Below are 15,438 nucleotides of genomic sequence, written 5' to 3'. Positions count from 1 at the left end.
AAGAAAGTTTATTACTAAGCAGCATAGAATGAAGAAAATGGTGCACTAGCTGTAAAAAAAATCTCCGCCCCTCGTGCACCGAGCAGCTAATTTACATAAAGATAAATAACAGGAGTTACGACTCCTCACTATAAAACATAAAGGGCAAGTCTAGGAAACGTATAACTTCCCCTATACAAGGCTGTAAAGGACTGTATGCAAATGATCCCAAGGGGCTCCAGGCCCCATTAACACCTATGGAGCATGGAGCCCCTCAGGCTCATTTGCAAACAGTCCTGATGGAAGATGCCCTTTAAGTCAGAGACTACATTTCCACGTGCGTCCCAATCCACAGATATGGAAGTAACACATTACAAGATCCATACAATAAGGCAAAGATTTACTGCTAATAGAAATGTCAGTACAAAATCCTCTCTATCCCACTCCCATCCCCCCGGGAATACAGGGATCCGGGATCGGAAAACAATTCATAGGCTGCGTGGATGATATGTAGAGGATACAGCGCGACATATATGTGCAGCTATATCCTTACACAGAGGATCAATGCCCATATATACAGGGAGGGGATCCTATGGCTTATGTTATAGCAGCTGGAGGTGATGTATTATACCCCGTGCCCTGCGGCGCCCTCCCCAGGAGTGATTAGCGTTCAGCGCCGGATCGTTGCCTTATCAATCGAACAGATAAAAATTAAACTTGACTGTAAATTAAGATTCTAATTCATGGCAGTCCATAAAGTCGGAGCAGCTCTTTACATTCACGGGAGGATCCGAAATTTTCGCGTTTCAAGTTTTTTCCCCCCCCCCCACTTCTGAAACCGACCGGTTATGGAGAGACCCCCCGCAGACGTCGATCGCGGGGGAAGTAAGGCAAGTTGTTAGTTTGATAACAGTTCATTTCTACTCGGAGGTGGCAGCGCCAAAAGGTGCCAGGAGGTAAGTGGCTTTTTGTGGGAGGAGTTCTCACAAGTTTGGCGCAGCCCAGTTGAGGAACTTCATAGCGACTTCAAATCCGAGGAAACAAGCCTGAGGATGGGGAGAGACAGGGATTAAATAATTAGGATTGCGATTCAGCTGCTCAGGTATATCTGGGACTAGGAAAGCTGGGTGGCCACCATGACAGTTCCTAAATGTCTCCAGTATGTGGAAAGCTGGAGCATTCAGGTGGTTGCTACTATGTGCTGCAGTTTATATTTTGTTACCCAGCCAGTGTTATGTATTGTCCCTGGTGAGATGTGTAATCAGAGCTTTGTGTATGTTTTGGTGGTAGCAGCAGGACTGTGATATATATGGATTTATATTGCAGGATTTGTAGCTTCTCCAAGTGCATTAGGAGCTTGTCCTCACTCTGCTGGCGCGCTGTGCTCCAGTGTTATGCATTGTCCCTGGAGAGATGTGTAATCAGACCTTTGTGTATGTTTGGTGGTAGCAGCAGGACTGTGATATATATGGATTTATATTGCAGGATTATAAATTCTCCATGTACACTGGAGGGTGTCCTCACACTGCTGTGCTCTGTGCACTTTTCAGCCAACGTCATGTATTGTCCCTGAGGAAATGTTTAATCAGATCTTTTTGCATGTTGTTGGTAGCAGCAGGACTGTGATATATGGATTTATAGTTTAGGATTGTAGATTGTACAAGTGTCTAGTGGGTTTGTCCTCACACTGCTGAGCAACACTACAGCCTCCTATTTTTGTTACGCTTCAGTCTACTACAGGTTTTACTCAAAGCCATGGGAAATAAATCAAAAACAAGGCAAAACCCAGTGCACTTGAAGGAACTACAATACCGAGATATAAATCCATATCTCACAGTCCTGCTTCTACTAACAATACACACAAAGGAATGAATACACAGTTCTCCAGGGACAATACCAGACACTGGTTGCAGAGAGCACAGAAGAGAGCGAGAACACGCCCCCAGTGCACTTGGAGAAGCTACAATCCTGGAACATAAATCCATGTATCACAGTTCTGCTGCTACTAACAATACAAAAAGGTATGATTACACATCTCCCCAGGGACTAAACACAACACTGTCTGCATAGAGAACAGCAGTGTGAGGACACCCCCCGGGTACAATCCTGGAATATAAATCCATATATCACAGTCCTGCTGCTACTAACAACATACACATAAGGTATGTTTAAATCAGCTGACAGATCCCCTTTATATTCTCATTTTTTACAGCCGTCTATTACCAGATCACTCCGAATTCTGTGCCAACTAGCCAGGATTTAATGATTATTTCCAGCGGGGCCAAAGTGGGAAATCCAATAATCCGGGATTACCAATGGTCATTCGGGATGGAAATCCCTAATGAATTGCAAACTATCAATTATATTAATGGGGGGGGGAGTGGTATCACATACCCCTGTGTTATACTATTATATAACGTGGGACACTTACGTAAAGGTCATTACAGGAGCGGATGATATCATTAGGGGAGGAGGATTTATGGGCTGCCTGTCAATCATCCCACCCCTTTAATAGACAGGCTACTACTTACAGCATTGGCTGGGAAGGCCCGGAGCATGACCGCCGTGAAGCCTTTATATAGTGATCCTATTCCTTCCTCACGGATCAATTCACGCAAGACGTCACGGAATCCATTGGGATATTTTCCTGCGGGAGCTGATGGAAGGATACAAGGATATAAAAGGTTCTTATTGCAGACAGTGGACTGAAGGTTTCGCCTGATTATTTGGGGATAGGAGTTGTTCTTAGAATATACAATAGGATCGGACGCTTGGCATCAGTTGTACGGCACAATTTCTATAACCAATCCATGCTATACAATGCAGACTATACATTACAGCCTTAAAGGGGTTGTCTACTTCAAACAGACAATTGATATTGTTTGCGTAATGAAAATGTAAACAATTTTCCAATATTCTTTCTGTATCAATTCCTTGGGATTTTCTAGATCTCCGCTTGCTGTCATTCTATAGGAAGCTTCTATGTTCACTTCCAGTGGATAAACACTGGTCCCTGGTCATGTGATGTCACACAGGTGCGCGGCTCGTTAGATCACACAGCTCTGATTAATTTAATGAGCTGTGCACCTGTGTGACATCCCATGACCCGGGATATAACGAGCCGTGCACCTGTGTGACATCCCATGACCAGGGATATAATGAGCCGTGCACCTGTGTGACATCACATAACCAGGGATATAACGAGCCGTGCACCTGTGTGACATCACATGACCAGGGATATAACGAGCCGTGCACCTGTGTGACATCACATGACCAGGGATATAACGAGCCGTTCACCTGTGTGACATCACATGACCAGGGATATAGCGAGCCGTGCACCTGTGTGACATCACATGACCAGGGATATAACGAGCCGTGCACCTGTGTGACATCACATGACCAGGGATATAACGAGCCGTGCACCTGTGTGACATCACATGACCAGGGATATAACGAGCCGTGCACCTGTGTGACATCACATGGCCAGGGATATAACAAACCACGCAGAAAGTATATTGGAAAATCACAGAACTTTTCATTACTCAAACAATATCAATTAATTTCTGAAAGTTGACAACCCCTTTAAATGTCATCCCAGTCCAAGAAGTCTAAGTAGCACTGCAGTAATTTAGGTCGGAATGCAATCCAAATCCATTACTACTGTATGAATGTGGACTGCATGCAGAGGGTGCACTTAAAGGGGTATTCTGAAAATTCAACACTTAGTCATTAAGTCGGTGGAAACAGTTGTTCAGTGACCCATGTGTTATCTAGTCCGGTAAGTCTTCATCCATTGTTGGGGGGAGGGTGGGGTGTGAGGGCAGTTCTACTCCTATTCAAGTAAACAGGAGTTGAGCTGCAGTTCACCCCTGTCACCACTATAGAGTGGACAGAAGCTTCGTTTGGTTCACATTTGGATGACTCTCGTACTCCGCAGCTCCATATCGCAGTCTATAAATCTGGCGTATTGAAATTTTTTTTGGAAGCGACTCAGGTCCTCAGCATCCGCCCCCATTATCAGCGCTCAGACCCCGCCGAGTCCAATTCAATTCACAAGAGGCTCGGAAATTATTAGCACTTGAAGAGGTGGAAAAAAGAAGGAGGAAAAGAGATTACATGAAATCCAACGCTCCCATTAACACGGCCGTCACCCACCTGTCTGGAAGCGAGATTTTAGCACGTCTGGGGGAATTGCCACAGCCCAGTTAAAGATTCCAGCCATTCCTCCGGCAAAGAGAATTCGAGGAATACTCAGCTCGCTTACACTGGAAGGAAAAAGGAGGGGGAGGGGAGAGAGAGAAAAAAAATCCAAATGAACTTATAGTGTGACCCTGGCGGAGCGCCAGTTATATGGCAGATGGGGGATACAGCAAATCATAGCATATACTGTAGGTCCCCAGGCATCGGCTTCTCACAGCTGAGGATTTGCTACAATCTCACATGAGCCGACAGTACAAAGCGCCCTTTTGTCCTGATAGGGTCAAATATTGAAGAACAATCCTGGGGCAAAGTCAATAGTATAATAAATGAAGAGGTCACCAGATTTTACCCCATAATATCAGCCCCTTCAGGTAAGGTATGAAAGGTACTTTTCTACAATTTACTCTTTTATGTAAAATCTCATCACCTTAAAAGTCATTCAAGCTTAGAGACTGCCCAATTTTCGGTTCTTTACCACCCTCAAACAAGGTTTTGGTGTTACCTTAAAGATAAGAATCTCATCTTTCATACAACATCAGGCTTGTGATTCTGTGAGATACAGAACCAGAGATACAGACAGTTAATACATGATGGGCATTGGATTTTTAGCTACAGCTCTTATTTCCAAATATGTCTTTTACAGTCTGTAGACCCATGAACAAAAAAAGCAGAAAGATTAGATTCTTATCTTTAATATGACACCAGCAGTTTTAGGTGCTATAGAACTGACGATAGACACATCTGAAGAGACACTCCCCCTGCAGCTTATAAACTTGACTGATCTCAGTTAATATGACTTTTCTCTGCTCATTTCACATAACTTTGGAGATTTTTTTTTTTTTATAGGTAAATGGATTAGATTTCACATAAAATAGGGAATTCTAGAATGTACATTTTGCTCATGTTGACATCTACGGGCAGCACGGTGGCTTAGTGGTTAGCACTACAGCCTTGCAGCGCCGGGGACCTGGGTTCAAGTTCCAGGGTCAACATTTGTAAAGAGTTTGTATGTTTCTCCGTGTTTGAGTGGGTTTCCTCCCAGTCCTCCAGTTTCCTCCCACACTCCAAAGCATACTGGGAGGTTGATTAGATTGTGAGCCCCATTGGGGACAGGGACTGATCTGACAAGCTCTGTGCAGCGCTGAGTAATCTGTGTGCGCTAAAATAATAATTCTTTATTTATAATGTGCAGCTTCACAAAGAGATTGGATTGGGAACTTCCACAATGGAGCTGCTTAACATGCAGTCCCCATCCTCGTAGTGGTCCCACCCTACATGAGAACCTACAACTCTTTAGCATGAAGTGCCTCCAGCTGTTCTTGACGTCACCCAGAGGCTCGGATGATGGATCCGCTCTCTTATAAACTCGCTTGGCTGCTCAGCTGGTCCATAGTGAAGGGGGCGAGGGGAGGGGGCCCTGCGGGCACGGGAGTGCAGTCTAAATAATCCCTGCAGAGCCCAAACAGCAGCCGCACAGCTTGTGTGGTTACTAAACAGATTTACAGCAATATCATCTTAGTCTGGGCACTCGCCATTTGCGGTACGGACATGTTCATACAGCGATGATACGTGACAATCTCGGGCCTGTCGCTGCCCCCCCCCCCCCCATGTACTTTATAAACAATACAATATTCACGCTCGCTGATGGATGGCCTGTAATACTTGTTGATTATAGGGTTTTACTTTATTTACATCAATTATATCTGTGCACACAACAATCCCTTCCCAAAGCGCGACGCAGAGCCGTCAGACCGGATATTCTGGCTCGGTCCCTCCATTCACAGGGTGAAGAAATAAACTGCATTTAAATCAAATAATGGACGAACAACTATCCCTTTTACTGGAGGCAACGTCCCCGAGGCAGGGAGCCACGAGGAGGAACCAGCTGTGTGGGTTATGTGGCTGCGGAGCACGGACGACACGCTACTACTAACCAGATTATACGTATATGATATATAAGGGAAGATCTAAGAATGACCGGTATAGAAATATTACATGCTGACTGCTAGGGAGGGTGTAGGGTTTATACTATGGGACCCCCGTGCATCCCAACAGGTGCCGTAGCCCTCTGCATGGTCAAAAAGGAGCTTAAAAGGGGGTTGTTTCAAGTTAAGAAGGGGATAACAAGGTAATCGGTGAGGGTCCAACTGCTGGGAGCCATACTGATCACAAGAAAGGACCCCAGTAACCTGGAGAATGGGGGTCCTATTCTCACTAATTAAAGGAGCAGCAAGTGTGTGTCCTGCTGCTCCAGTCACTGACTATAAGTGGAGATAGCAGCCCCACACATTAGTGAGAATGGGATCCCCATTCCCATAATTGGTCGGGGTCCTAGGAGTTGGATCCTCAACAATCTCCTTGTTATCTACCATCCCTAGGATAAGGGATAACTTTCAACTTGGGACATGCCCTTTAAAGAGATTGTCTCCAGATAAAGTTTTGAGATAGGGGATATCATGCGGGTTGTTTCAGATCTAACCAATGGGACCCCTACTGAACTTAGAAGGAGGGTCTTTATTAGCCAAATAAATAGAGTTCCAGGTCGAGCTGATGCTCAATTCCGCTCTGGACTCCGCTAACCCCTGGCTGTGCTAGAGAGGATGAATGAGTGATGAGATTTTTATCAGAGCGGAGGGAGACAGGATTTTGGTTCTTGTAATCAGTAGGGGCCCCAGCAATCACCATTGCTACTCAATGATGCTCAAGAGTTCTTCATGCAGATGATGATGCTCAGCAGAGAAGCAAATAGTTGGACTTCCCCATATTCTCCGATGTCATTAGCTCTAGACTGAAGAACTACAATTACCAGAACACCCTGAGCAGAGCTATTAACGCTCCATCATACTGATAGGATGCTAATCCCGGCAGATTACCTGTGACCCTCTGGGGTGAGGACGTTCTTCAGCCACTCGTAGGTCATGAAGTACATTCCACTCGCAGGGACATCTAAGACACAAAGACACCACATTATGTTTATTATTCTCCCTTAACGAGGCAACAGATACAAAATTATCCAAACCGAGGATACATTACTGACCATATAACGATTAACCCATGATCCGTATGTACAGCTCATGGGGTACCTGTCACACCCAACTTTCCTATAACACTGCAAGACCAATCTGCCTCACTGTGCATAGATAGATGTACTGCCCTGGGAAAGCTGGATGACTTCCAGTGTGTGATCATAAGTAGATGACACAGTTATCCACAGATTGAGTTAGTAAGCCACTAAAGGAGCTCTATTGACAACACTAGAAACCATCAAAACTTTATTACTGGTGGGGGTCCGATTTCTGGGACGCAATTGATCCTGGGAATGAAAGCAAACACACTGGTTTATGTTGCATCCTCTGTCTATGAGCGAATAGTAGGGCTGTATAATTCAACTCCATTGTGCCGGCTGCAGTACCCTGCAATGACAGATGGCCAGGAGGGCGCCACTGAGCAAAACAAATTTAGAAGGGGATAACTAACGCACCAGCATTGCACCCACCTAACTTTTTAGATGAACTGGGGCCATAAGGGTCACACCCTCCACCCATAAATTAATTACATATCCTAGCGACTCGGGTTCTGCCAAATTCCCAGTTCTTAAAGTGACGGCACCCCCTTGACACAAAATCTACTTTAGTTAATAATTTGCGATTTCCAAGAATTTATTACAGAAGAGAAGGTACAGTTTCTGGAAGGATCAGAGATCGGCATAAAGAATCCAATTATCTCCCAGCGACCAGCCTGACCTTGAATCAAGTCATTGACGCTTCCAGTGTCGGATTTACAGAATTGTGTGGCTGTGACTCTGATTAGGATGTGAAATTTAATCAACGTAAAGATGACACATCGCTCCCGAGTCTCATTAACTGCAGAAGGGGCTGCGGGTCCTAATCACCTGCATCCACCAACAAGCAACGTGCTCCTGCTAGGGTCCCCCAGCATTGCCTCAAGTACATGACAACAAGTGGAGGGTCCCCCCGAAATCTAAAACTCCTATAAAGTTCATCTTTGTTGCCCTACCCCCACAGAACAGCTTCTCCTCCTCTGTAATGTCTCCCCCTAGTGTTATTTGCAGATATCTACAGTGTGAAATTCCCCATGTGTCTCCCATCAGATGATCTATAACTGTGCCCGTCCCTCATACCTCTCATGAGCGTTAGGACTGTTCCTTTGTAGATTCCTCTGATTCCAGCTTCCCTGTAGATCTGCTTGGCACAATCCATGGGTCCGGCATATTTCACCTCTCCGGTGGCGGCCTGGATCTGGAATAAGGGATCATGTGTTTGATGATCAGCAATATAGAAGGGCTGCACCCTGGATGGTCTCACATTTTGAGTGCCAGTGGGGGACCTCAAACACCTCATAACATCTAAAACAATTGTCCATTAGAATTGTTTTCTTCCAAAATAGTGCCACACTTGCCGACAGGTTGTGTGTGGTATTGCAGCTCAACTCCATTTACTTTAAAGGGTTATCCCAAGCACTGTGATCCTTAATTAGAAGATTGGGGAACATATCTCAGAGGAATGTAGTGATAGGTTGAGTATATACACTGCAGCTCCATTCACCGTCTTTAGTATAACGCTATCTTCAGCAATACGGCGGCTAACAAACACCACAGGCCACTCTATTCATTAATGACAATGGGACCCCCACTTTGGTAAACCAAAATGATCATGGCATCTCCAATCCAAATGATAGGGAATAATATGGAATTTTGGAACAACACCCTTTAATGGAGCTGAGCTTCAAAACTGCATATAATCTATGGGCAGGTGAGGTGCAGCTTCTTTTATTTGTCTGTATTTTGAGAAGGGGTCAGCGTACCCGAAACGCATAAATAGGATTATTGTAAATATGATCACATTTTACTTGATTTTATTTCATGCACTGATGTTGTTTGTATCAGTTTGCAAATAAAGTTAGATTTTAGGCACCTTTTTGTTTCTCTGGATTGTCTCGCTAGCGCCCCATTAGTGCTCAGATTTCCATTATATATTAGGCGCAGTTATGGGCAGCCATGTTTCCCCTATTCTCTATACATATTAAGTGCATTGACAATGTGGTCAGCAATACCGCCATCTACTGGCTATAGGAAGACACTACATCTCCCGTAATGCACTAAACCTACCACCTGCGAGCAACTTACCTGTAACAGACACTTGATCCTCTCACCAGGTGCCATGATCGCTGTCGTGAAGACCCCAGATAACATACCGGCCGCAAACAGCTGAGGATACCTTCAACCAAGAATATAGTTATATATATATATAGTTGTATGTTATAACAGAGACTGGGATCACCTAATCTGCAGGAGACTGGATCTGTACCGGGCAGAGGTGGAATGGAAGGTGATCACACAAGTACAAGAAACAGAACGACATATAAATGGACACCGACGGCCAGGCTCACATACCTTACAGCGGCCGGCCCCAGCTAGGGGTGGCAGGATCATGCCCCTCCAGTATCCAAAGCCTAGAAGAGCAGCAATTAAGACAGAGGGGCAACCGGAAGATCACGGCATTAGGGTCAGGCATAGTATTAAAGGGACACTAAACCTATAGCCTATCTATTGTTCCCCGTTATCAGCCACTTCAGGCTGGGGAAGAGACTGTCGGTGGCGTTTTATAACGTATTGACATATATTTTGTCCTGGACACTACATCTGCTTGCTGTCTATGAATGGAAACATTTCGGTCTGAATCAAAAGCCTCGGTTCTCTGAATATTAACGAAAAAGTTGTATTTGTTTTGTTTCATTTGTTTAATGTAAATAAACACAGAAAACCCCTTTAACTGGGCGTTCCTGGACCATGGAGAGGATAGGCGAGCACCTTATAATGGGCAGGTGTCCAAAATCCAGGGATCATAAAAAGTGAAGTGACACAACACTGAACCCAGACTGTGAGTACCAAGTTCCTGGACAACCCCTTTAATGCTCTGCTGAGTTCACGTCAAGTTGGACTGGGAGTGATGTGTACGTCACTTACATTGAGAGAGCGATGGCTTAGTGAATGGCTAGTGACTACTCTAATTCAAAAGCTGCCCCACTGGGGGCTTTTTGCAACATATCTGACAACCCCTTTAAGAACGGAGGGCGTGCGACCTCCTTAGTAGTCAAGGTAAGTGAGGTGATGCCTTACAGTCAAACTCAAAATGGGGCAGCCACTACTGCAACTCAGGAGGGCGTTAAAGGGGTTGTCCATGACATGATTACCATCTACTACAAACAGCAGCACCTATAGGATGTGTTCAGTATTGCAGCTCACCTGTAACTACTATACAGGGTCTGCAATACCAGACAAATCCCACGGACAGAAGTGGTGCCGTTTCCCTAATCCTGGACCAACCCTTTAACAACCACCCTACAAACTTGTCTCTTATCATAGTGACAGGGCCTGGGGGTAAATAGATATTCATGTATAATAGATTACATGGACCCCGGCACGTTCATCACACGAGCCGCCTTGGTTGCCACGCTGCAACATCCGAGGATTAATTAGCAGCGATTAATTAACGCAGAGAACTGCGGAGCGGAGTGAGAGTCGTGCACGCGGGGGGAATCGCTTATTATCTGAAGAAATTAATTAGACACATGATAATTTCCCCCTAAGACGCAGCATTGAGGAGTCTTAGGTCTTACGTGAGAACTTCTTCTGGATGTTTCTGCTGGAGCTTCTTCCCGAGACCAAAGCCGAAAAAGCAGACGGCGAACATTGGGGTGACCCCGATGATGGGGGCCGCCATGCCCCTGTACAGACCTTTGATGCCCTGCAGGAAAGAAAGTGAGAAGCGGGTTATGGACTCGGACTCTTGCCACTATACAAGAGTCACTGCTGCAGGGGGAGATGAGCGGTAACTGGCGGCCACTTATCTCCAACGTCAGCATGGATTTTATGGCTCTCATCAAAATGATGATCTCCAAATGTATGTTGTATCTGTTAAAAGCTGTAATTTTGTTAAGAACAGTGAATTAGAGAATGTGTTATTTTGAAACTTTGTGGGAATACCCCTTCATTCTACTTTTGAAGGCTTCCCAGCGTTGGACAATAGCTGCCTGGTCAATGAGGATTTTTTTTGGGGGGTAGACCGGTTAAAAGACATCTACCACCAGGATGAAGGATTGTAAACCAAGTACACCAACATACTGGTGTGCGCCCCCTATGGTAGGATCTGCTCTTCTTTTAAGGTCTTATGCCCTCTTTTTTTAAAAAGTATTTAAAAAAGTATTAAAATTATGGAAATGAACCAGAGGGGCTCCAGGCTCAATAGGTTTTAATGAAGCCTGGAGCCCCTCAGCCTCATTTGCATAATACTTAAAGCCTTTTATTCTTGAAAATTAGAACATAAGAAGCAAAGTGGATCCTGCACACACAGGGGGGCACACACCAGTATGTCAGCGCACTTGGTTTACAATCCTCGATTCTGGTGGTGGATGTCCTTTAAAATCTTTAGGGTTACACTCTTGCAGACTGTGTGAGATCTCCCAAGCTTGTGCCCTAAGTGAGCCCAGGGGGGTGGTGGGCATCACCTGAAGGGGTCTGGCACAAAACCCAAGTGCTATACACTTTATATTATATCAATGGTCACACAGCTTTGCAAGTTCAGACAGAAAAGCTTGGTAAAAGGTTATCCATGTGACCATTCACTATAGGGGTCAGGTGTCTCATCGCTGGGGTCGCAGTCCCCCACCCCCCCCCCCCCTCCCAATGCACCCGCATAGTATTGGGATTGCCAGTGATACCCACAAAGATAAATGTGATAGAAGCAAACATGCACATGAGATCAGATGCTCCTTCCCTATATGGGTCCTCACACTGCTGTGCTCTGAGTTCTCTGCACTGAGCTTCTGAACAAGACCTACCTTCTGCTGCACCTGGCCTTCTGGGAGATTACTGCAGCAGAAATAGAAGTCAGAGAGAGATCTCAGAGCACAGCAGTGTGAGGACCCCACTCAGTCATCGAGCAGCTTGATCCGGATACCTCATTTACAAGCGTCTTCTTAAAGCAGTCAAAGGTTCCTGCATACAAGGGCAGCTGCCCCGGCGCCGGCTTGGGCTGTGTTTGAATCCGAACCTAAAGCATAAAAAATAGAAAAAAAAAAAGAAAAAAAAAGAAGACAATGACATCATCAGTAAAAATACAGTACAGTACAATTTCTAACCCCGCTTTCCCAGAATCCTGAATGACAAAGCCGCTCTGTTATACAGACTTGTCATTTAGCAACCTCAGCCACATAAGTTGTCACTCAGCTTTCCCATAGTAGGACAGCAAGCAGAGATCCTGCAAGTAGTAAGTAACTTACAGCAACAGCCGTGTCTGCAAAGCTGCTCCTTACCACCATAACCTTTTACCTATAAACCTTTGACTGAACATGAGCGCCCCCTGCAGGTCACTGTACAGGAGTCACCTCTATGCCAGTTCTTTCAAGGCCGCGCTGCTGGTGACTTGTCATCTGTCCATGTAACCGAATATAATCCGTGCAGGGTCACTGTGCAGACCCTCAGCTGCCATCCAAGTAATACCTAATGGAGCCTCCTGCGCAGCCCCCCACCCCCCCAACCGCATACCGCCGCCTCCTGCGCAGCCCCCCCAACCGCATACCGCCGCCTCCTGCGCAGCCCCCCCAACCGCATACCGCCGCCTCCTGCGCAGCCCCCCCAACCGCATACCGCCGCCTCCTGCGCAGCCCCCCCAACCGCATACCGCCGCCTCCTGCGCAGCCCCCCCAACCGCATACCGCCGCCTCCTGCGCAGCCCCCCCAACCGCATACCGCCGCCTCCTGCGCAGCCCCCCCAACCGCATACCGCCGCCTCCTGCGCAGCCCCCCCAACCGCATACCGCCGCCTCCTGCGCAGCCCCCCCAACCGCATACCGCCGCCTCCTGCGCAGCCCCCCCAACCGCATACCGCCGCCTCCTGCGCAGCCCCCCCAACCGTATACCGCCGCCTCCTGCGCAGCCCCCCCAACCGTATACCGCCGCCTCCTGCGCAGCCCCCCCAACCGTATACCGCCGCCTCCTGCGCAGCCCCCCCAACCGTATACCGCCGCCTCCTGCGCAGCCCCCCCAACCGTATACCGCCGCCTCCTGCGCAGCCCCCCCAACCGTATACCGCCGCCTCCTGCGCAGCCCCCCCAACCGTATACCGCCGCCTCCTGCGCAGCCCCCCCAACTGTATACCGCCGCCTCCTGCGCAGCCCCCCCAACTGTATACCGCCGCCTCCTGCGCAGCCCCCCCAACTGTATACCGCCGCCTCCTGCGCAGCCCCCCCAACTGTATACCGCCGCCTCCTGCGCAGCCCCCCCAACTGTATACCGCCGCCTCCTGCGCAGCCCCCCCAACTGTATACCGCCGCCTCCTGCGCAGCCCCCCCAACTGTATACCGCCGCCTCCTGCGCAGCCCCCCCAACTGTATACCGCCGCCTCCTGCGCAGCCCCCCCAACTGTATACCGCCGCCTCCTGCGCAGCCCCCCCAACTGTATACCGCCTCCTCCTGCGCAGCCCCCCCAACTGTATACCGCCGCCTCCTGCGCAGCCCCCCCAACTGTATACCGCCGCCTCCTGCGCAGCCCCCCCAACTGTATACCGCCGCCTCCTGCGCAGCCCCCCCAACTGTATACCGCCGCCTCCTGCGCAGCCCCCCCAACTGTATACCGCCGCCTCCTGCGCAGCCCCCCCAACTGTATACCGCCGCCTCCTGCGCAGCCCCCCCAACTGTATACCGCCGCCTCCTGCGCAGCCCCCCCAACTGTATACCGCCGCCTCCTGCGCAGCCCCCCCAACTGTATACCGCCGCCTCCTGCGCAGCCCCCCCAACTGTATACCGCCGCCTCCTGCGCAGCCCCCCCAACTGTATACCGCCGCCTCCTGCGCAGCCCCCCCAACTGTATACCGCCGCCTCCTGCGCAGCCCCCCCAACTGTATACCGCCGCCTCCTGCGCAGCCCCCCCAACTGTATACCGCCGCCTCCTGCGCAGCCCCCCCAACTGTATACCGCCGCCTCCTGCGCAGCCCCCCCAACTGTATACCGCCGCCTCCTGCGCAGCCCCCCCAACTGTATACCGCCGCCTCCTGCGCAGCCCCCCCAACTGTATACCGCCGCCTCCTGCGCAGCCCCCCCCAACTGTATACCGCCGCCTCCTGCGCAGCCCCCCCCAACTGTATACCGCCGCCTCCTGCGCAGCCCCCCCCCAACTGTATACCGCCGCCTCCTGCGCAGCCCCCCCCAAACTGTATACCGCCGCCTCCTGCGCAGCCCCCCCCAAACTGTATACCGCCGCCTCCTGCGCAGCCCCCCCCAACTGTATACCGCCGCCTCCTGCGCAGCCCCCCCCCAACTGTATACCGCCGCCTCCTGCGCAGCCCCCCCCCCAACTGTATACCGCCGCCTCCTGCGCAGCCCCCCCCCCAACTGTATACCGCCGCCTCCTGCGCAGCCCCCCCAACTGTATACCGCCGCCTCCTGCGCAGCCCCCCCAACTGTATACCGCCGCCTCCTGCGCAGCCCCCCCAACTGTATACCGCCGCCTCCTGCGCAGCCCCCCCCCAACTGTATACCGCCGCCTCCTGCGCAGCCCCCCCCCCAACTGTATACCGCCGCCTCCTGCGCAGCCCCCCCCCCAACTGTATACCGCCGCCTCCTGCGCAGCCCCCCCAACTGTATACCGCCGCCTCCTGCGCAGCCCCCCCAACTGTATACCGCCGCCTCCTGCGCAGCCCCACTCGGTATACCGCCACCTCCTGCGCAGCCCCCACTCGGTATACCGCCACCTCCTGCGCAGCCCCCACTCGGTATACCGCCACCTCCTGCGCAGCCCCCACTCGGTATACCGCCACCTCCTGCGCAGCCCCCACTCGGTATACCGCCACCTCCTGCAGAGACCCCCTACCCCCAAATAAGTCACCTATTTCCCACTGAATCTATTATAAAACTGCCCAGCCCCCTGCACAGTCGTAGTCGGGGTGTACTCCCCTCAGTCACCACCAATACCGGGGGCGCTCACCTTTATGGTGTCCAGGGGATGTCCGGCAAACACCAGGCACACTCCCCCGAAGCCCCCGGCGAAGAAGTTCTTCACGGGGCTGATGACCTGCTGCTTCTTCTCGGACATTGCTGCAGGTAGCGGCGGGACAGCACTCAGTGACAGCGGCACTCCGGACAAGGTTTACAGCCTCGACCTTTGCCCTACTTTGCCTAACAGATAAACCAACCAATCACATCACGCATTACCGGCGACTGCCAGCCAATGGCGTATTTCC

At 49.6% G+C, this 15,438-nt stretch overlaps 1 protein-coding gene across 1 annotated transcript; it reads right to left on the bottom strand.

The window, feature by feature from the left end:
• Nucleotides 1–801: 801 nt before the first annotated feature.
• Nucleotides 802–15,420, bottom strand: SLC25A20 (solute carrier family 25 member 20). The gene is made up of 9 exons (XM_072126951.1): nucleotides 15,183–15,420; nucleotides 12,159–12,251; nucleotides 10,819–10,946; nucleotides 9,326–9,416; nucleotides 8,321–8,438; nucleotides 7,053–7,125; nucleotides 4,135–4,244; nucleotides 2,511–2,635; nucleotides 802–1,025 (listed from the first exon to the last, which is right to left on the bottom strand). Exons 1-9 carry the CDS (start codon nucleotides 15,288–15,290, stop codon nucleotides 963–965), a joined length of 909 nt encoding a protein of 302 aa, XP_071983052.1. The 5' UTR covers nucleotides 15,291–15,420; the 3' UTR covers nucleotides 802–962.
• Nucleotides 15,421–15,438: the final 18 nt, after the last annotated feature.

This window comes from Engystomops pustulosus, chromosome 10 (genome assembly GCF_040894005.1).
Source record: "Engystomops pustulosus chromosome 10, aEngPut4.maternal, whole genome shotgun sequence".
Taxonomy (NCBI): domain Eukaryota; kingdom Metazoa; phylum Chordata; class Amphibia; order Anura; family Leptodactylidae; genus Engystomops; species Engystomops pustulosus.
This window is presented reverse-complemented; position numbering and strand designations above follow the sequence as displayed.

Bases quoted from the DNA above. Each gene is read 5' to 3' on its own strand.
- SLC25A20 (XM_072126951.1), bottom strand. From the start codon at position 15,290: ATGTCCGAGAAGAAGCAGCAGGTCATCAGCCCCGTGAAGAACTTCTTC. The intron at 12,252-15,182 runs GTGAGCGCCCCC...TTTATGCTTTAG, and splicing joins ATCCCCTGGACACCATAAAG to GTTCGGATTCAAACACAGCC. The intron at 8,439-9,325 runs GTAAGTTGCTCG...CCCTTATTCCAG, and splicing joins GGATCAAGTGTCTGTTACAG to ATCCAGGCCGCCACCGGAGA.